The sequence below is a fragment of the Neoarius graeffei genome, chromosome 5, assembly GCF_027579695.1.
Source record: "Neoarius graeffei isolate fNeoGra1 chromosome 5, fNeoGra1.pri, whole genome shotgun sequence".
Lineage (NCBI taxonomy): Eukaryota > Metazoa > Chordata > Actinopteri > Siluriformes > Ariidae > Neoarius > Neoarius graeffei.
In genome coordinates, this window is record NC_083573.1 from 70,513,684 (window position 1) to 70,537,254 (window position 23,571).

At 42.1% G+C, this 23,571-nt stretch overlaps 1 protein-coding gene across 1 annotated transcript in view; it reads left to right on the top strand.

Moving 5' to 3' along the window:
- si:dkey-22o22.2 (neural-cadherin) overlaps positions 1–23,571 on the top strand; it is a 309,825-nt gene that overhangs the window by 146,827 nt on the left and 139,427 nt on the right. The window contains exons 2-4 of the mRNA XM_060922323.1: positions 2,016–2,204; positions 19,560–19,785; positions 20,454–20,658. Coding sequence (XP_060778306.1) covers positions 2,016–2,204; positions 19,560–19,785; positions 20,454–20,658 — 620 coding nt within the window. The remainder of the gene's footprint in view (positions 1–2,015; positions 2,205–19,559; positions 19,786–20,453; positions 20,659–23,571) is intronic.

The following is a 23,571-nucleotide window of genomic DNA, read 5'->3' on the forward strand; positions in this document are numbered from 1 at the left end:
CTGTATCATTCCTCAAAAATTCAGAAAGGAGGAATAGAATGAAATGAAAAAGAGACATGAAATTAAAGGAGTCAAAGCAGAGAGAATAACGATGTTTGATATCAGTAGGATTCAAACACATCACAGGGCAATGGACAGTTTTTCCTGATACGAATAAAGTTATATTTCAAGTGTTGACCGAAGAGCTCCTTAAAGCTATATTCAAGTCCAAGGAGTTTGAAACCCCTTCTGTAAATGTTTAAAATGTCTGCTGGGAATTTAATCAGTCAAGGTCATTAAAGGAACAGTCCACCATACTTCCATAATGAAATATGTTCTTTTCTGAATTGAGACGAGCTGATCCGTACCTCTCCGAGCTTTGCGCGACCTCCCAGTCAGTCAGACGCGCTGTCACTCCTGTTTACTCCTGTTAGCAATGTAGCTAGGCTCAGTATGGCCAACGGTATTTTTTGGGGCTGTAGTTAGATGCGACTAACTACAGCCCCAAAAATGTTATGTTATGTTATATGTTAACCCTGTGATGACCTGGCGACTTGTCCAGGGTGTACCCCGCCTTTCGCCCGTAGTCAGCTGGGATAGGCTCCAGCTTGCCTGCGACCCTGTAGAACAGGATAAAGCGGCTAGAGATGATGAGATGAGCATCACACTCTGGTGCTGGTTTATTAGCTGATTATAATTCGACTGCTACATTGTGCTTCATTAACATGTTTGCATAAACAGTGTCCATTTCCATGGCACATCTTGACGCTATCTATGTCTTCAAAAGCACGTTGAGGACGAGAAAACCAAACCAATCATGCCTCTATTTCTCAGTCTTCCTCTCTTAATAAAGCTAGCTTGTGCCAAATCCACGTGCAAATCCTATGTGCGAACTTCAGACCTGGCAAAATGAAAATCATAGACATGAAACTGGAAAACAAACACACTAGGTCTTGTCAGGAGGTTTTCACTCTCCTCCCTCATCTCTCCCCTGACCTCCTGCTCTCCCTCTCTGTTTTTTCACTCTCTGACTTGTTTTTGTCTCCGTCGATCAGTCTCTGTCGACATCTTTCAAAGCCTTTGCTGTGATAAGGCAGGAAGTATCGGAAGCACTGCGATCATCTCCTTCGCTTTGGTGCTTAGATGTGAAGTTTTCTCTTATATTTGCCATTGTCTTATTGTTGCATGAGATGTCGAAAACAGCATAGTGCAAGTCAAGAGACAAACAGTAGTGACAAAAGAGAGAGGGGGGAAAAAAACAACAACCAAAACACTCTGCTGACTCTCGTCTCTGTTTGTACTTGAGTCTCCGCTCCCTGCTCTGTGACTGATATCAGCAGATGACTTCCTGACGGTGTGGAGCTGGAAAATGTATTGATGCTTTCTGTAAATGTGTCATATTTCTCAGTTGCCAAGGGTCCTTAGACGAAATGACTGCAGCTCTGACGAGAAGGCTAGGTGTATGTGTACAGATCTCAAGGCTATTTTATCTTTCTCTTTATTTTGTAAGCCGGTCTCACTCCCTCAGTCATTAGTCTTAAGAACAGCTCTTCCTGTTGCTGCCCTACAACGCCAGAGATTTATTTCATGAGATTTTGGGAGATTTAAAGGGATTTCAGTCAGCACAATGACTGTCCTAAAAAATCAAGAAACAGTGCATTAAAAAAAACAACCAAACAAACAAAAAACCCACTGGCTTATCTGCTAATTTCAGCTTTCAGTGTTCACAGCAGTAAATTTAAAACATGTACAGAAATACCGTAGGGGTACAGTAGGAGTCCATTTCGGTACCCCAAGGTACAGCACAATCTACACTAATATACCCCCTAGGGCTCATTATTGGACCTTTTTAGGGTCAAAAAGGTACATATGTTCCCATTCATTATATAAATGGTACAAATAAGTACCTTAGAGGGTCCTGCTGTAGTAACAAGCCATTGCACCCCTAAAGGTACAGTAATATACTTTGTTTTCTGAGAATGTAGTATTACTGTGCAAGCTATGTATTCACACTCTCTTTCTCTTTCTATCTGCAGGTGATGAATGGTACCTGTGCAGACTATCGATAACCCGTCCTGGTATGTCAGATCTGCAGTGGGTTATGTTTCCCAAGCCGTATCTCGCCACAGTGGAGCCCGGCGCAGCTCCAGGCTCGGTGGTTTACAAACTGGTAGCCCGACAGAGGGACGGCTCTTTGGGAGCGGCTCAGTTCCTCTTGGTTGATGGTGAGTGTGTTTTACACTTAGCCCAGAATCCACAGCCTTGTTTCATCAATGGGAAGCAGCCAATCCATTCAAGGAGCTCATCTCATCTCATCTCATCTCATCTCATCTCATCTCATCTCATCTCATCTCATTATCTCTAGCCGCTTTATCCTGTTCTACAGGGTCGCAGGCAAGCTGGAACCTATCCCAGCTGACTATGGGCGAAAGGCGGGGTACACCCTGGACAAGTCGCCAGGTCATCACAGGGCTGACACATAGACACAGACAATCATTCACACTCACATTCACACCTACGCTCAATTTAGAGTCACCAGTTAACCTAACCTGCATGTCTTTGGACTGTGGGGGAAACCGGAGCACCCGGAGGAAACCCACGCGGACACGGGGAGAACATGCAAACTCCGCACAGAAAGGCCCTCGCCGGCCACGGGGCTCAAACCCAGGACCTTCTTGCTGTGAGGTGACAGCGCTAACCACTACACCACCGTGCTGCCCATTCAAGGAGCTAATTACAATAAATCTCATTCTTGCTGAATTACTCAGGAAGAGAAGAGATGGGAGTATAAGTAGTGAAAGCAATAGCACAGGTTATAGCAATATAATATTTAAATACTTAATATTTAGTTACTCTATATTCATGGGCTTGTGTTATAACTGTTGCTTGTGTGGAGAGATTGTGAAAGTCGGACACTTCCTATGTTGATTGAGTTATTTTTTTGTTTTGAATTTAAACTAGAGCAGGTGCAAGGCACCATGCCTGTAACATGTGGTGAGATGCACAGAATGGTTGCCATTAAAACACAGAATGAAGGATTATACTGCTGATTTGCTGCTAATGAATAACAAATGAATTCCAAGCTAATGATTATTGCTGTTTCTGAAATCTCATCTGCTGGGTTTCACTGAGCTGACAGTACAGCCACAGGAGCAGCGAGGCTATAATTGCTTAAAAATAATAAAAGTGGCATTTTACGGTGGCTTGGAGCTTTTCTACATGCTGCTCTTTCTCTACAGACCAATAATCTAGAACAATACAGAACACTGTTTCTGTTCCTTTATTACACATAATCATGTTCGTTAGTTACAATTTTCCATTACGTATTTAAAATCTATCTAAATTTGACACTTGTTATACTATTATAGTTTTTTTTTCTAAAATGCCAAAATGCATTTTGTGAAATTTCCTCTCCTTTTCTCAAAACAGTAAACACAAACCCCAAAATTCAAGCTACACTCATAAAACCATTGACTTAATAATAATAAATAATAATAATCAGTTAAATATATATAGCACCTTTCTCATACCCAAGGTTGCTTTACAATTATAAGGAAAGGAGGGGAAAAAAAGTCCACCAAATGAAGGTCAGGATGTCATTCCAATGGCAGAGGTGGACAAAGTACCCAACTTCATTACTGAAGTCAGAGTACAGATCCCGCTGGTCAAATGTTACTCCGATACAAGTGAAAGTTGTCCAGTCAAATTTTTACTTAAGTTAAAGTACTGAAGTACTTGCTTTTAAAAATACTTAAGTATAAAAAAGTACATTTTCTGTCAATGCATCATTGTATTATTGCCACAATGCTTACAAAACCTAATGCCGTTACCAAAGACAGAAATGTGAATTCACAAAATGAACACATGCTGTGCCATCATGGTGGTTTAACGTTAAGCTAGCTAGTCAGTGAAACTCCACCTGACATGCTAGCAAAGTCTTTTCAAACTCAAAATCATATTGGGTAGCTAACGCTACTAGAAAAGAAAGATTTCTACATTCTGTTTATTTGGCAAGATTATGCTAAAACATATTTCTGAAAGGACTTCAGATAAGTTAACGTTATTCATGTTAGTGTAACTCTGTTTTTACATGCTAACTAACAGTGTCCAAGTTAACTAGCTATGTGTAAACGTTAGCCGTGGACAAGGCAATGCAACTTGGTGGGCAAATCCATAGAAAGTCATTTGACTAACCAGACTGGATAGCTATTGCAACCAGGGGCGCAGATAGGATTTTTGAACTGGGGGGGACTGAGCTGTCAGCAAATGATTCCATTTTGTGTAAATGCATATATATATATATATATATATATATATATATATATATATATATATATATATATATATATATATATATATATATATATATATATGTGTGTGTGTGTGTGTGTGTGTGTGTGTGTGTGTGTGTGTACTGAAGCTTCAATATACATTCGAATTGTGAGTTTTCTAACTGAATGAACATTGATAGACAAAGGCCTACCTGGTCAACATTGCTCGGTTTTTGAAAAAACGCTGTAATTGTTTTTTGTTTTTTCATTGTTGACCCCACCAGGGATTGCCTGCAGGCCAGGAGGACAATGTTAACATCTTGAATCTCATAATTTCAGTTAACAGTTGCTGCTTACTAAAATAACATTATACATAAAAATAACAACATTAAAAGATATTCACCTACAGCCTAGAATGCTGTTATTTTACATTTAGCCTACTTCAGGTAAGTCCAAATTCCTTCTTATTATTATCAGACTAGCTACTCAACATTACAAAACAAGTATTTGTCACATCTGGGAAAGGCAACAGGCAACAGGCAGAGGATATTTACATCTTTTGGTTCTTGAAACAAACGCTGTGATTTTTTTTCCCCTCTTCTCTGGCTTAATGTGGCAGAAAGATCACCAGCTCGGTCATTAGACAGTTGTTTATGATCACTATGGTTACCACGACAGGTAAAGTCACAAGCTCCCCTTAGGACCCCGGGGTCGAGATGGTGCATTACATTTACATTGGAAGTCGGAACTTGGAGCTCCGAGCAACATAACCTCAGAACTGAGCGCTTCCCAGTTTAAAAACTGGGACATCATGGAACATGGAATTCGAAAAAAATGGCCAGTTAATGAAATGAAACGAAAACCCCAACGTTTATGCTGGGAGATGCTGGATTTCAATGCTTTTCCGACTTCAAACTTCCAACTTATGAGTACTTATGAGTGCGTTAGGTGAACGCACCATTAGTCGCAGCAGAAACACCGTTGCTATCAAATGGATGAGCTGTGCAGTGTTATTAACCGAGAATTACGTGGAAAATGAACACCTTGCTTTCCCAACTCTGCAAGGATCTGCTCCAGCCTACACCGATTCAAGAAGGGGAAAATGTGGATTGATCACTGACAAGGCTGCTGCTGCTGCCATTTCAACTTTGTGCTGCAGTGTAAGTTAGTCTAACTAACGGAACATTAATCCTCACTTTTTCTACCTATGTGTGGCGCCTTACGTAGAGACAGTGGGTGGGGGGGACAGATGGGGGTCACTATAAATCTGGGGGGGACATGTCCCCCCCGTCCCCCGTGCTATCTGCGCCCTTGATTGCAACGTTATCGCTAGCTCTAAAAGCATAGACAACTTCACTGCAAGCGTTCTCTTGGAATAAAACATTTATATACTCAATATGCTTCTGCAGGTTGGATGGCGAGTTTTTGTAGGCTGTGATGTGGTTTGTTTTCGGCAAACAAAGCAAACATTTAAAACGAAACGAAACTTTAATCCTTTCAGAAAACTGAAACATGGGTTCTAGTTATGGCCATGAGTGCATGCATTCCCCAGAAAAACCAATTCCTTCCATTCTGCCATCAACTGATCGTGATCAAATAACGCTGCTGAGAAATCATTGAACTTGATTTTATACAGTCTGTGGACGTGACGTGACCCGAGTGATTACTGATCGGCTGTCTCAGTGTCACCTGTGAAAAAAAAATCACATTTTTGGAAAAAAAACAAGAAGAAAAGAAAAAAAATATCCACTTTCAAAGTTGCTTCATAGTAACGAGTAACAAGGACCTTGATAGAAATATAGTGGCGTGAAAAGTACGATATTTGCCTTTCAAATGTAGTGAAGTTAAAATCATAAGTTTAAAAAAAAAATACTCAAGTAAAGTACAGATACTCAAAAAGTGTACTTAAGTACAGTACTCAAGTAAATGTATTTCATTACTGTCCACCTCTGTCCAATGGTGCAGCAGCCACTGTCCCACCAAAAAGCGCACGAAAATAAGTCTCACACCGCCTGCACAGCTGCCATGACGCCGCCGGGCAACACTGCCCAGAACACTGCACCATGGACCCAGAAAGTGAGCACAGAAGCACCTCCAAGCAGAGCACTGGTATGTCCCACACCACCTGCACAGCAGCCGCGCTGGATAACCCCGATGTTAAAATGAGCAACGAGCTCACTGCAGTCCATAGCGAGGAGCACAGGCATCACTCACAGCAGACCAAGGCCTGGAGGGAACCGACACCCAAAACTGGGTCCAGAGCTACACCACAACCGGTGGACAAAACACTCAAACAAAACCAAAAAACAAGCATCAAACTACACAAAAAAGAAAAACGAAAGGGAGAATAAAATAAAAATAAATAAAAAGCTCCGGTGAGAAGCGACAGCCAGAATGCGCACACTGTACTCTCAACCGGAAACGGAAACTTGCTCAAGTTACAAGACTTGTCTTGTAAAATTAAACAATTGATTCAAAACTGTTTTATCTTTGCTCAAAACTAAACATTGCAACTGCACAAAATGCTCACTGGCCACTTTAATAGGAACTTGTTCTTGATTCTACGATTCCTGTTCTTGGCTGCAGGAGTGGAACCCAATGTGGTCTTCTACTGTTGCATGCTGAGATGCTTTTCTGCTCATCACAGTTGTAAAGAGTTGCTATGAGTTACTATATCCTTCTTGGCAGCTCAAACCAATCTGGCCATTTTCCTCAGATCTCTCTTATCAACAAGGAGTTTGTTTCCACTTACAGAACTTAAATTAGATTAGATTAGACTAGATTAGATAAAACTTTATTGATCCCTTTGGGAGGGTTCCCTCAGGGAAATTAAAATTCCAGCAGCATCATTACAGATAAACAGAGAAAAGAAATAGAGAAAACTTCTAGATAAATTAAAATAAATTAAGTATTTACATACACAAATATAAAAGAATTAGATATGGGGAAGAGAGGAAGGGGGAAGGGGGGAGAAGTGGGGTTAGGGTAAGGGGGGGGCAGGAAAGATATTGCACTTTATATTGCACATTATATTGCACATTGTCCGGTATTGCTTATTGTTAGGCTAGGCTACTGCTCCTTCCCGTCCTCTGTCCTCCTGTTACCCCTCCCCCCCGAGAGGAGTTGTACGGTCTGATGGTGTGAGGGACAAAGGAGTTTTTGAGTCTGTTCGTCCTGCACTTGGGAAGGAGCATTCTGTCACTGAACAGGCTCCTCTGGTTGCTGATGACGGTGTGCAGAGGGTGACTGGCATCGTCCATGATGTTCAGTAGTTTGTCCATAGTCCTCTTCTCTGCCACCATCACCAGAGAGTCCAGCTTCACGCCGACCACAGAGCCAGCCCGCCTGATCAGTTTGTCCAGCCTAGATGTGTCCTTCTTGGATGTGCTGCCCCCCCAGCACACCATGGTGTAAAACAGGACACTGGCGACCACAGACTGATAGAACATCCACAGGAGTTTCCTGCAGATGTTAAAGGACTGCAGCCTTCTAAGGAAGTATAGCCTGCTCTGTCCCTTCCTGTATAAGTGATAAGTGTTGCAAGTCCAGTCCAGCTTGCTGTCCAGCCACAGCCCGAGGTACTTGTAGGAATCCACAGCCTCCACCTCGACTCCCTCGATCAGAACTGGTCGTGACCTTGGTCTGGACCTCCCAAAGTCAATGACCAGCTCCTTGGTCTTCGATGTGTTGAGCTGCAGATGGTTCCTGTTGCATCACACAGCAAAGTCCCTCACCAGGCTCCTATACTCCTCCTCTCTGTTGTCACTGATACACCCAACGATGGCTGTGTCATCGGCAAACTTCTGAATGTGACACAGCTCCGAGTTGTAGCAGAAGTCCACGGTGTACAAGGTGAAGAGAAGAAGGGCCAGCACCGTGCCCTGGGGTGCTCCGGTGCTGCTAATTACAGTGTCAGACGTGATGTCCTTCAGCCTGACGTACTGCGGCCTGTTAGTGAGGTAGCTGGAGATTCAGGTGACCAGGCAGGGGTCCACTCGCATCCTGTTACTGAACTGTCGCTCACTCAGTGTTTTTTGTTTTTTGCACCATTCTGTGTAAACTTTAGAGACTGTTGTGTGTGAAAACCCCAGGAGATCAGCAGTTTTTGAAATACTCAAACCAGTCCATCTGGCTCAAACCAACACCCACAGTGCCACAGTGAAAGTCACACTTTGAGATCACAATTTTTCCCATTCTGATGTTTGAAGTGAAGATTGACTGAAGCTCTTGATTTGTATCTGCATTTTTTTATGCATTGTGCTGCTGCTGTCAAGGGATCGGCTGATTAGATAACTGCATAAAACAATAGGTGGGTGGGTGTTCCTAATAAAGTGGCTAGTGAGTGTATGAATTTACAGGAAGCAAAATCAATCATTCATTCTGCTTCAGCATCATGCCTCTGGGCCAGGTCAGGCTACAGGTCTTCATCTGCATCACAGGCAATCTTCTCCCTTGCGAAGCAACGGGGAAAGAATCCTTTTGCATGCCGAATCCAGCCTTGAAAAGATTCCTCTCTGGTATCATCGCATGGTGCCTCTATTGACTTGAGGAGATTTTCCCTGGGTTGGTCATATACTTTCCACCACCATGCTGACAAAAAAGTTTTTATAGGGTTTAGGAAAGGAGAGCATGGTGGAAAGCTAGCATTGATAAGACGCTGGTTATTGATAAACCATCATGTATTCTTGGACCACGGTGAAAACTCACACTGTCCCAAATGACAACATAAACAGGATGCTCTGTCTGCTCATGTCTGAGGAAAGTATCCCATAGACCATCCAGAAATGTGCAAAGGCGTTCAGTATTGTATGGCCCTAAAGGAACACGGTGGTGGAGAACCCCATAACTGCTGATGGCAGCGCATATGGTCATGTTACCACCACGCTGGCCAGGCTCTTCTACAGTGGCACATTGACCAATCATGTTGTGATCTCTCCTTCTCGTTTTCATGAGATCAAATTCAGCTTCATCCAAGAAGATGCAATCATGAGGCCCCTCCATGGAGTCCAATTCAAACATTCGCTATACACAGTGAAAATAGACTACAATTAGTTTTGTAAATGACACAGCATGACAGGCTTCATGTCCCTATATACATGTGCTGCTTTACATGCAGTACAGTACAGTGGTGCTTGAAAGTTTTTGAACCCTTTAGAATTTTCTATATTTCTACATAAATATGACCTAAAACATCATCAGATTTTCACACAAGTCCTAAAAGTAGACAAAGAGAACCCAGTTAAACAAATGAGACAAAAATATTATACTTGGTCATTTATTTATTGAGGAAAATGATCCAATATTACATATCTGTGAGTGGCAAAAGTATGTGAACCTTTGCTTTCAGTATCTGGTGTGACCCCCTTGGCAGTAATAACTGCAACTAAACATTTCCAGTAACTGTTGATCAGTCCTGCACACTGGCTTGGAGGAATTTTAGCCCATTCCTCTGTACAGAACAGCTTCAGACTCTGGGATATTGGTGGGTTTCCTCACATGAACTGCTTGCTTCAGGTCCTTCCACAACATTTCGATTGGATTAAGGTCAAGGCTTTGACTTGGCCATTCCAAAACATTAACTTTATTCTTCTTTAACCATTCTTTGGTAGAACAACTTGTGTGCTTAGGGTCGTTGTCTTGCTGCATGACCCACCTTCTCTTGAGATTCAGTTCATGGACAGATGTCCTGACATTTTCCTTTAGAATTCGCTGGTATAAATCAGAATTCATTGTTCCATCAATGATGGCAAGCCATCCTGGCCCAGATGCAGCAAAACAGGCCCAAACCATGATACTACCACCACCATGTTTCACAGATGGGATAAGGTTCTTCTGCTGGAATGCAGTGTTTTCCTTTCTCCAAACATAATGCTTCTCGTTTAAACCAAAAAGTTCTATTTTGGTCTCATCTGTCTACAAAACATTTTTCCAATAGCCTTCTGGCTTGTCCACGTGATCTTTAGCAAACTGCAGATGCGCAGCAGTGTTCTTTTTGGAGAGCAGTGGCTTTCTCTTTGCAACCCTGCCATGCACACCATTGTTGTTCAGTGTTCTCCTGATGGTGGACTCATGAACATTAACATTAACCAATGTGAGAGAGGCCTTCAGTTGCTTAGACGTTACCCTGGGGTCCTTTGTGACCTCGCCGACTATTACACGCCTTGCTCTTGGAGTGATCTTTGTTGGTTGACCACTCCTGGGGAGGGTAACAATGGTCTTGAATTTCCTCCATTTGTACACAATCTGTCTGACTGTGGATTGGTGGAGTCCAAACTCTTTAGAGATGGTTTTGTAACCTTTTCCAGCCTGATGAGCATCAACAACGCTTTTTCTGAGGTCCTCAGAAATCTCCTTTGTTCGTGCCATGATACACTTCCACAAACAAGTGTTGTGAAGATCAGACTTTGATAGATCCCTGTTCTTTAAACAAAACAGGGTGCCCACTCACACCTGATTGTCATCCCATTGATTGAAAACACCTGACTCTAATTTCACCTTCAAATTAACTGCTAATCCTAGAGGTTCACATACTTTTGCCCCTCACAGATATGTAATATTGGATCATTTTCCTCAATAAATAAATGACCAAGTATAATATTTTTGTCTCATTTGTTTAACTGGGTTCTCTTTATCTACTTTTAGGACTTGTGTGAAAATCTGATGATGTTTTAGGTCATATTTATGTAGAAATATAGAAAATTCTAAAGGGTTCACAAACTTTCAAGCATCACTGTATATATGTTAATGCTGTAGATTTGAGCTGAATTATGAAGCTCAGCATGGTCGAGTTGAAGGCGTACAAAGGCACCGCTGGCAGCCACCATCCTACTCATGTCTGACCACAGCTCAGATATTCACACCTATGGGCAAGTTAGAGTAGCCAGTTAACCTAAGTTCATGTCTTTGGACTGTGGGGGAAACCAGACCATCCAGGGGAAACCAACGCAGACCCCATCAGCCATTATGTTCAAACCTAGAACCTTCTTGCTGTGAGGCAACAGCGCTAACCACTGCACCACCGTGCCGCCAGATTTACTGTAAATGTTCACTAACTTGCACATATTGATATCATTGCTCTTTCACTCTTTGAGTTTTGTTCAAATGTACTCTATAGGCTTGTTTGATCCTTATCTGGTTGCGTTGTAGGACACGATTAATTGTGGAAAGACTTGCAATGTTTATTCCTTCAGAATTGTATTCAATTATCCGCTGCTGTGTTTCATGGAGTCAAATTGCATCATTTTGAAGGCGCGTATCACCAATGAGAGTCTCCTGTTTTTGTGAGAATATACAGGTCCTTCCACCTTCATGTGGTTGTCATTCCGTTCTACAGAAAGCTTATTTTGTTAGAGGTGTCCATCCTGTAATACTGTATTGGTAAGTTTGCCCTAATGCTGTGCAATACAGATACAGTAAAGTACTGTATGGAAGATTTTGTTCCATGTTCCCTTTCTCGAGATTTGGTGGAGTGATTTACGGAGACTGGCATGGTGGTGCAGTGGTTAGCACTGTCACCTCTCAGCAAGAAGGTCCTGGGTTCGAGCCCAGTGGCCGACTGGGGCCTTTCTGTGTGGAGTTTGCATGTTCTCCCTGTGTTTGCGTGGGTTTCCTCCGGGTGCTCCGGTTTCCCCCACAGTCCAAAGACATGCAGGTTAGGCTAATTGGTGGCTTTAAATTGACCGTAGGTGTGAATGGTTGTTTGTCTCTATGTGTCAGCCCTGTGATGATCTGGCAACATGTCCAGGGTATACCCTGCCTCTCACTCATAGCCAGCTGAGATAGGCTCCAGCTTGCCTGCGACCCTGATAATGGAAAGCGGCTACAGATAATGGATGGATGGATAGATTTACGGAGACATCCTACTGAATACATTTACTGTACTGTAACTTTTAGGGACCAAAAAGCTTAGAAATTTTACCTGTCTTTTTCTCTGAACGTCCCAATTACAGAGACCACTGAGAACCTGTTTAAGTTCAGTTGCACACATTGTCCTGCTTCCCTCATCTTCATGCCATGAACCAGAACTATGGTCATTGCTCTATTGCATTGGTCATTGCTCATCTATAATCATTGCTCTAATTTCATCTGAAATTACAGCTCTTGTTCTTGGTCTTCCTCATCGTCCTCTTCTTCTTCCTCCTCATCCACACACACTCCTCTGCCTCTTCTGTTATTACACTTCATTGTTGAAATCACAATCCAACTCACACCTGCCACTTGGATCTGACCTGCTTCTATCCTGTTTACTGAATGGGTCCCACACATCACTGATTGGACACGTGTGAACTCAATTTTGAGTGGTGGTGTGTTAATGATGACAACAGGGTGTTAGTTGTGTGTAACCTTTGGGGCCTGTGTGTGTGTCATTCTGGGTGAAAGTGCACCATACTGCTAAATGTGTTCTGTAAATGAGAATGTGTTTAAAGTTTTGCCAGTGGTGTAATTGATTCAATAAAGTTGTTTTGGCAGTTGACAGTTTAGTTTTGAAAATAGGGTTTAGTGTTTTGACAATTCAGAAAAACTGTCCATAGTCAGCTGGGATAGGTTCCAGCTTGCCTGCGACCCTGTACGACAGGATAAGTGGCTACAGATAATGGATGGATAGATGGATGGATGGAAATCATGTTGGAGGAATTAATTTGGGTGTTCAATCTGGTAAAATAATTGTAGTAATTGTTACTTATTAGATTGAAGTTTGAGAAGATTGAAAGTCCAGGAATACAAGACAGTCACCACTGGGACCTTGAGCAATATTCTTCGGGTGTACTCATGCTAGGAACGATTGCCTTGTACCACTCCTGAGAGTGATCATCCCCCCTCCCACTCCCCTGCTGGTCGGCGCTCACACTGCGCTTTATGTTCCTGTTCCTAGTGAGCTTACGTCATCATGATGTAGATTTACTCGCCAACTACAATTCACGTTCCTCAGTAAGATGAGAACTAGACCCAAAATTTACCCAAATATTCTCCAGTGAATTAAAAAGTGTATGCTGTGAAGTGTAGTCAAATGAACCAGACTTTGGGGGTCAAACACACTCTGGTGCGGTAGGGGAGAGTGGGGAGACTTGGGACAGGGAGATTTGGGACAGTTTGTATTCCCATAAATTCATTTTGACCAGTCAGGTTTTAAATGACATCAAAAGTTAGATATTGTCCCTTAGAGTAACCTACTTCCTTTGGAGCCATGAAGCTAGACACTGCAGTAAGGTTTGTGCAGTAAAGTTTTCGTTTTATATGGTTTGTGCAGTATAATATTTTATTAACCAAAACTTGTATTTTATACTTTGATTCCACCTCCAATCTATGGTGTAATGTAAATTCGGAATTTATTAGGAATTAAAACATGTAGCCTCGAGTTACCATATATAGTATTACTGTATTTATTAAACTTAAATTCTGGGGGAAAACATTTAAAGATTTTTTTTTCAAAATGGCCAGAGTTGGGACAGGTCATCTTACAGATTTTTTTTCATTCTCATCTCATTATCTGTAGCCGCTTTATCCTGTTCTACAGGGTCGCAGGCAAGCTGGAGCCTATCCCAGCTGACTACGGGCGAAAGGCGGGGTACACCCTGGACAAGTCGCCAGGTCATCACAGGGCTGACACACAGACACAGATTCACACCTATGGTCAATTTAGAGTTGCCAGTTAACCTAACCTGTATGTCTTTGTTCTGTGGGGGAAACCAGAGCACCTGGAGGAAACCCACATGGACACAACATGCAAACTCCACACAGAAAGGCCCTCGCCAGCCACGGGGCTCGAACCTGGACCCTCTTGCTGTGAGGCAACAGCACTAACCACTACACCACTGTGCCGCCCAGATTTTTCTTGTGGTTTACAAATATAAAATCGCTTAAAATGTTTATTAAAAATGTGGGCATGTACCTGCATGAGGATTAAACTTATTTCATTTCTTCTTGAAAATGGAGTTGTTTTGTTGAGTCAGGTTTTGAGTAAACTGACATTTGTCTATCACTGTACCAGCATTGTGTGTTCATACAGTTCATGTGTTACCAGTTTTGATAATAAATAAAAGCTAAATGTGTAGACCTAGGTATTTTATTTTTGTCCTATGTCTCCCAACATCATGTCCCATGTCTCCCCTCAATGTCTCATGTTAGCCTGCAAAAAATAATGACAGAAAAAGTGAAGCCCGAAGGCCAGTATATGTGTCAAGCTGAGAAACTAATGTTGTGGTAAGAGTAAATACTGCATTATTTACTGCATTAATAAATTCTCTCTAATGTAATATGAATGTGACGCTACCGGCAAAGAATTTCACACAATCTACAAAAGCTGAAAACTTGTCCCAAGTTTCCCCGCTCTCCCCTACGGATCATCTGGTGTGAGTCCCCACTTAGCTCACAACTGCTCAAATATATGCTTGGATCTGCATTATAAAGGAACAGAGGTATTAAAATGAGCAAAAGATTTTTTTAACCAGTACGGGGAATAAATTTGAATGCATATGCCTGTCCAAATAAATTAGAATGCATAGGCCTGTCCAAATTATATATATATATATATATATATATATATATACACACGGGCGGCACGGTGGTGTAGTGGTTAGCGCTGTCGCCTCACAGCAAGAAGGTCCTGGGTTCGAGCCCCAGGGCCGGCGAGGGCCTTTCTGTGCGGAGTTTGCATGTTCTCCCCGTGTCCGCGTGGGTTTCCTCCGGGTGCTCCGGTTTCCCCCACAGTCCAAAGACATGCAGGTTAGGTTAACTGGTGACTCTAAATTGACCGTAGGTGTGAATGTGAGTGTGAATGGTTGTCTGTGTCTATGTGTCAGCCCTGTGATGACCTGGCGACTTGTCCAGGGTGTACCCCGCCTTTCGCCCGTAGTCAGCTGGGATAGGCTCCAGCTTGCCTGCGACCCTGTAGAACAGGATAAAGCGGCTACAGATAATGAGATGAGATGAGATATATACACACACACACACACACACACATATATATATATATATATATATATACACACACACAGTAGTGCATCTCAAAAAATTAGAATACCATGAAAAAGTTCCTTTTTTTTCATAATTTAATTCAAAAAGGTAAACTTTCATATATTCTATATTCATTACATGTAAAGTGAAATATTTAAAGCCTTTTTTGTTTTAATTTTGATGATTATGGCTTATAGCTCATGAAAATCAGAAATCCAGTATCTCAAATTATTAGAATATTCCCTAAGATCAATCAAAAAAAAGGATTTACAATACAGAAATGTCCAACTTCTGAAAAGTATATTCATTTATACATTCAATACTTGGTTGGGGCTCCTTTACCATGAATTACTGTATCAATGCGGTGTGGCATGGAGGTGATCAGTCTGTGGCACTGCTGAGGTGTTATTGAAGCCCAGGTTGCCTTCAGCGTATCTGTATTTTTAAAGAATAAAATATGATATATAATACATAATTTGTATATTCATACTTCATGGGTTTCAAAGTAAAGACACTTCTGTGTTTGTGTCTTATGCCATCTTTTTTTTTTTTGGAACTTCAAGCAACTTATTATTCAACAATAAAACATTTTTAAACAAGTTTTGATTGACTTTATATCATACCATATTCAGCATCTGGAGTGTGAGATGAGTTGTGAAAGTGTAAGCACAGTTTCTGACAGTTTCACTCCACTTCTCTTTCTCTGGCTTTGAAATGATGCTCGCTCTTCTGGGACACTCTTCGCAGCAGCGTCTGAGGTGTGTATGTGTGAGACAGGAGTATTTTAGATCAAAAACTTTAGCTCTGGATTTTGAACAACAAATATCACCTGCCATCCAACACAATCTGCTTTTTCATGAGGGCAGTTATGTGTATATATTTCTGCATCTGGATATAAAGACAAATAAGAATAACTCTAGAATAGCTGTAGCAGTGAGGGCGTGGTCGAGCGTCAGCTGTGAACAGTGAGGAGTCAGGTTGAACCAGCAGGTAACGTGACGAGGTACATCAATGTCTAATTACTGATTGTCTATTAAAATGCGTTGCTGTGTGTCTTTCAGATGGCCAGTACTGAGAGAGAGAGCTGTATCTCCCCATGTGTGTGTCTGTGTGGGAACGTTAAAATCACTGAAAAGTGTAGATAAAATAAAAAGCGTACCTTGAATTGCAGCGCCTGTCTCCAGTTCCTCACTGCCCACTCTCCTAAAGTTGTTTTATATATATATATATATATATATATATATATATATATATATATATATATATATATACACACAGTGGTGCTTGAAAGTTTGTGAACCCTTTAGAATTTTCTGTATTTCTGCATAAATATGACCTAAAACATCATCAGATTTTCACACAAGTCCTAAAAGTAGATAAAAAGAACCCAGTTAAACAAATCAGACAAAAATATTATACTTGGTCATTTATTTATTGAGGAAAATGATCCAATATTACATATCTGTGAGGGGCAAAAGTATGTGAACCTCTAGGATTAGCAGTTAATTTGAAGTTGAAATTAGAGTCAGGTGTTTTCAATCAATGGGATGACAATCAGGTGTGAGTGGGCACCCTGTTTTATTTAAAGAACAGGGATCTATCAAAGTCTGATCTTCACAACACATGTTTGTGGAAGTGTATCATGGCACGAACAAAGGAGATTTCTGAGGACCTCAGAAAAAGCGTTGTTGATGCTCATCAGGCTGGAAAAGGTTACAAAACCATCTCTAAAGAGTTTGGACTCCACCAATCCACAGTCAGACAGACTGTGTACAAATGGAGGAAATTCAAGACCATTGTTACCCTCCCCAGGAGTGGTCGACCAACAAAGATCACTCCAAGAGCAAAGCGTGTAATAGTCGGCGAGGTCACAAAGGACCCCAGGGTAACTTCTAAGCAACTGAAGGCCTCTCTCACATTGGCTAATGTTAATGTTCATGAGTCCACCATCAGGAGAACACTGAACAACAATGGTGTGCATGGCAGGGTTGCAAGGAGAAAGTCACTGCTGTCCAAAAAGAACATTGCTGCTCATCTGCAGTTTGCTAAAAATCATATGGACAAGCCAGAAGGCTATTGGAAAAATGTTTTGTGGCCGGATGAGACCAAAATAGAACTTTTTGCTTTCAATGAGAAGTGTTATGTTTGGAGAAAGGAAAACACTGCATTCCAGCATAAGAACCTCATCCCATCTGTGAAACATGGTGGTGGTAGTATCATGGTTTGGGCCTGTTTTGCTGCATCTTGGCCAGGACGGCTTGCCATCATTGATGGAACAATGAATTCTGAATTATACCAGCGAATTCTAAAGGAAAATGTCAGGACATCTGTCCATGAACTGAATCTCAAGAGAAGGTGGGTCATGCAACAAGACAACGACCCTAAGCACACAAGTCGTTCTACCAAAGAATGGTTAAAGAAGAATAAAGTTAATGTTTTGGAATGGCCAAGTCAAAGTCCTGACCTTAAGCCAATTGAAATGTTGTGGAAGGACCTGAAGCGAGCAGTTCATGTGAGGAAACCCACCAACATCCCAGAGTTGAAGCTGTTCTGTACGGAGGAATGGGCTAAAATTCCTCCAAGCCGGTGTGCAGGACTGATCAACAGTTACCGGAAATGTTTAGTTGCAGTTATTGCTGCACTAGGGGGTCACACCAGATACTGAAAGCAAAGGTTCACATACTTTTGCCACTCACAGATATGTAATATTGGATCATTTTCCTCAATAAATAAATGACCAAGTATAATATTTTTGTCTCATTTGTTTAACTGGGTTCTCTTTATCTACTTTTAGGACTTGTGTGAAAATCTGATGATGTTTTAGGTCATATTTATGTAGAAATATAGAAAATTCTAAAGGGTTCACAAACTTTCAAGCACCACTGTGGAGAGAGAGAGAGAGAGAATATAGACTATGTGGAATATAGGGTTAGAGGTGTTATTCCATGAAATCAAGTCATACGTGAGCTGAAACCCGATGAGGCGCGTAGCACTGAGTTGGCTATAAGCCATGTACAATGAGATTGAGTGGAATAACTGTTTTATTCTATCCACATTCACTGGATTTCGAGAAACAGAGCATTTTTATTTTTTGTAAATTTGATAAATAAAAACTTTTTATACAAAACGTCCAACAAAATAATTTCTGCTTAGAATGTAAGCAAACCGGGGAAATGACAGTCGCGATTTGTGAAAAATGCTATAACAATAATTCTTGAAAAAAATTTTTTAAAAGATGCGTTCTTACCATCAAATACTTTAATTCCATATTTTGTTGCTATTTTTGTATTTTTGGGGGTTTTGTTTTTGAGTAGATTTTTTATTTTGTCCTCAGTTGGTTCAGCAACACGCGCCGCCATTTTGTTTTTCTCTACTCACGGTATATGAGCTGATAGCCTTGTAGTACAGTCGTCAATCAAAGCGCGCCATTGCTCATATCCAGTGAATGTGGATAAAATAATCAGATATACCCCCTGTCCTTATGAGGCCACATGAATGTTAGAAGACAATGACATTTGCAGAAAATTCATTACAGTTACAGCAGTTTATATATATTATTATAACCGCCCATGTGGCTTCTTCTCCATGATTGTAGATGTAGCAATATTTTCATTGACGAGTAAAAACTATTAGCATGTATATTTGTCCAGCTTATGCATGCATACAGTACATACATGTCAGAATTCTTGGACATAGAATGAAAAATGTCGTATGTAAGATTTGTATTCCTTGGTGTTTAGGAGAGAGCAGCCTACAGAGGGGCGGCATATCTGCAGCTGTGACTTCTGCTCTACTACAGCAGCTGTGCTTCATCCTTTTCCCCTTCATCCTCTCTCACTGCACTGTGCTTCAGGCTACGATGCTTAAAACAGACTCTTGTCTTTCTGTTATCCTGAGGGGGATATGAAGGCCACACACACACACAGCTGACAGAAGGGTTCTCGCTCCCTTTTGCCCTTCAAGTTTTTTAATTTCTTTTCAAATGTTGACATCAATATTTCCAGCGAAATAAATGTGCTTTCGTCCGTAAATTATCAATATCTGCGAGGCTTGGCTGACACAAGTGGGACTCAGTGTGGTCTTCTGCTCTTGTTGCTAATCTGCATCAAGGCTTAATATGGGGTGTACTCTGAAATGCTTTTCTGCTCACCATGATTGTAAAGAGTGATTATTTAACTTACTGTCAGATTGAACCAGTTTGGCCATTCTCTTCTGTTCTCTATCCTCAACAAGGTGTTTTCGCCTGTGGAACTTGTGCTCATAGGGGTGCTGTGTGTGTGTGTGTGTGTGTGTGTGTGTGTGTGTGTGTGTGTGTGTGTGTGTGTGTGTGTGTGTGTGTGTGTGTGTTTGCTACAGGCGGTGAGGATTGTTTTGAGGTGGACAGAAACTTGGGAGAGGTAAGGACCACAGGACGACCTCTGATCCCTGGTAAAGAGTACACACTGACTGTGCAGGCTGTGGACACTCAGGGCAGGAAGGGTCCTCACACCTCAGTGGCCATATTGGTAGGCTTGCGGCCCCCTCAGTTCTCCAACGCCTCCTACTCCATCTACATCCCAGAGAGCACCGGAGTGGGCCATGCGTGAGTATCCTCTCTTCTGCCTGTGTGTGTGCACAGATTTAATTATGCACATGAGCATTTGGGGTTGTTCAGTGTTTTGTGCTCATTAAAGGGTGAGTAAAGCACTATGTGTCATTGCTGCCCTGTGGAGCGGTGAAGCCTGATCTTGAAGAGAGAGAGGAAGACAAAATAGAGGGATGAAGTGATGGAGGCAGAAAATCTAGGAATAATAAGAAGCAGAAAGTGGGTGTAGAGGGTTAGCGCAGGACGCAGATGCAGCGTTTTTTGTCCCCAGGCTCTGAATTTGAAAGAGTGTGAGTTTGAACATGCAAATTCAAATATTTATTAAAAGAAAGTTCTGGATAAACATGAAGAGCAGTGTGTGCCCCCTCTGGGCACTGGCACACAACAGAGCATATTAATCTATGAGGAGGAGGAGAGAACGGCTAAACACAACACACACACGCGCACACACGCATGCACAGTATATATGCAAATGAAACAGAATGGCCCCTAATAATGAAATGACACCTTTTCTGCTCTGCGCTTGTTTGTCTTTTCCTCTTTGCACTAGTTCCATATTCTGCTTAATTCATACTGCATGAGCCAAATGCTGAATTGCCCTTTGATGTCCTATTCTATCCCAAGTGTTTTTATTTGTGTGTGTGTGTGTGTGTGTGTGTATGCAGGGTGGCTGTAGTGCAGGCTGTCTCTTTCCAGAGGAAGACTCTGTCCTACATGCTGCTAGTGAACTCAGGCAACCTGTTCAGTATAAACCAAGAGAGTGGGGCTCTGAGTCTGACCCACACTGTGGACTACGAGAGCGGACCTCACCTCCACCACCTGCAAGTCCGTGCCTCCGAACCAGACACAGGGCTCAGCAATGTGGCAGAGGTGATTTCACACACACACACACACACCTGTGAGACCCTAGATGGCTGAATTAGATTCCCAACTCTCTAAACCCTTCTAAACTGCCTTTGCTTGCACCAGCATTGTAGTCGAGTCACTAAATCTCGAGTCTGAGTCCAGTCTCGAGTCCCCAGTCTTCAAGTCCGAGTCAAGTCCAAATCTCATCTCATCTCATTATCTCTAGCCGCTTTATCCTGTTCTACAGGGTCGCAGGCAAGCTGGAGCCTATCCCAGCTGACTACGGGCGAAAGGTGGGGTACACCCTGGACAAGTCGCCAGGTCATCACAGGGCTGACACATAGACACAGACAACCATTCACACTCACACCTACGGTCAATTTAGAGTCACCAGTTAACCTAACCTGCATGTCTTTGGACTGTGGGGGAAACCGGAGCACCCGGAGGAAACCCACGCGGACACGGGGAGAACATGCAAACTCCACACAGAAAGGCCCTCGCCGGCCCCGGGGCTCGAACCCGGACCTTCTTGCTGTGAGGCGGCAGCACTAACCACTACACCACCGTGCCGCCCCAAGTCCAAATCATTAAAGAATATTTTGAGTTGAGTCCACTATTGATCCGAGTTGAGTCTGAAAAAAAGACTCCAATTGCACCATTTGACGGTGGCTGTTGCTGCCTTTATGTGAAAGCGTCTCTGCTACTGTGTTGGACTAACGTTACTGCTTGACTGCCCCATTTTAGTTAACAGGCTACAGATAAAAAGCTTGTTCATCACTCAGCAAGCCCCGCCCACTATCAACAGGACAAATAACATGAGAGAGGGTTAACACTAGCTAGTTCATCAGTCAGCAAGCCCCGCTATCAACAGGCAATGAACATATGCTGTGTTCACACTTATACCGGTACGAAAGTGGTATAACTGTATCAATACAAAGTATACCAGTACAGTTTAGTGCATCTGTCCACGCTAGCAAGAAATGTTTGCGGTTTTCTTTCACGGTAGTTGAAATGCGCGTGCGCGAAATGTTTCCGTGGTTACTGAGTAACTTCCTTCCGAGAATATATGGCATCCGTTATTTCGAGATCTCGAGAAAACAAAACAATTATTTCATGATCTCAGCTGGATCACTGTATCTCCGTCGGTAGAGGCGAAACCGGGCCAGTCTTCTGCGGAGGTGCCGCGGACTAATTTTGAAATTATCCCTTATTAAAAGACTTAATGCAATCTCTCCCTGTGTCAACCCCTGATCAAAATATTGCCTTATTAGGTGATCGATTATTCCAGACATTCTAATGACCAAAGTTGCGTCTATACAGAATGAGAAATAGCCCCAAAGTCAGCATATCACAAGTCTCTTGGCGCACCTGAATGAACCATTTCTCAGCTGTTTACTCGAGATCTCAAAATAATGGTTTTGTTTTCTCGAGATCTCGAATTAGTTGTGTTGTTTTCTCGAGATCCTGAATTAATTATGTCGTTATCTCGGGATAACAAGGTGAATAAAAAAAAGGGGATTATATGAAGGGCCTCTCTCGGCTTCCGTACGGATGAAACAACATGTGTGTGCTTTTTGTTGTCAATGTACAGTCTGTATTTCTGGTGGTCATTTATTCAGTCGAATCGTATAAAACGCGCGAGGCAGTTGAGAAAGAAACAAACGAATCTCCGTTCTTCACTATTTTATTCAGCAAAGACATCGATTGAGGTGTGTGACTTTGCGCTTGTGCATTATATTTGTATCGATACAGAGCCGCTTCATCTGTCCACACTACAGCGAAGCGCTACAGTACCGATACTGTACCGGTATAGTTGCTAGTGTGGACAGGTGTTGCCGTACGAAAGTAGTTTCATATCGGTACAAAATCCCTAGGGTGGACAGGGTATAAGTGTGTCACTTCCTTCTCTGGGTGGAGTCTTGCCAAATGATGACTGAAGTTCGAGGTTGTCCCTGTCGTCTCATCGATAGTTCTTCTACGTATGGAACACAGAACAGTGCATTTTTTCCCACTGCATGAGAAGTCTGTATAAGCAAAGCGGACAATCCTAGGGACATTCTCTCCAGGCATTTTAGCACCATTAACGTTAGTTTGTTTCTGAACATGATGTATGAACAGGTGAATGTGCATTCTCTTGCACGAAATTAGTATAAAAATTAATGTAGATATAAATATCTTATGCCAAATTCTTATGGCATGTTACAAAAATAAAGAAAAAAATCCAAGTCCAAATGCAGTTAATGCACGAGTCCGAGTCCAAGTCGAGTGATCAGTGCTCAAATCCAAGTCAAGTCACAAGTCCTTAAAATTAGGGCACGAGTCGAGTACTATAAGCCTGGCTTGCACATGATCACACACACCACAAGGCACATGATTGTACTTAGGGTTGGTGCTTAGAGTATGTATGTGTGCATGTTGTGTATGTGTACCATCCCTTTGGCATCCCTTTACCCTTCCTTTTGGCAGTGTGTGTGTCAAAGAGGGGACATGTATATACACACACACACACACACACACACACACACACACACACACACACATGTACCATCATGTAGTGTGCAGAATAAAGAGAGGGCTGTTTCTATCACTCAGTAGAACTGAAGCAATTGCACATTCACACCCAACATCTGTGGTTGCTGGCAGGGAAGTGTGTGTGTGGGGTGGGGGTTTGGTAGGCGATATGACAGTGAAATCAGTTGTCCAAGCAGGGACAACAAGACCTAGAGCCAACCAAGCCCTGACTGACCACATCCTACCATCAGATTATGTCTTAACAATAAAAGTTGTACTCTAACATACCATAAACACAAAAGCTGGCTCTTGACCATTTGCACTCATATACTTTTCTGCCTAATTACCAATTTCACACCATGGAGAATATGTTTAACTGGTCTGTTTATTATGTTGGGAATTAATGAGCAGAAGTTGAAAACCTAG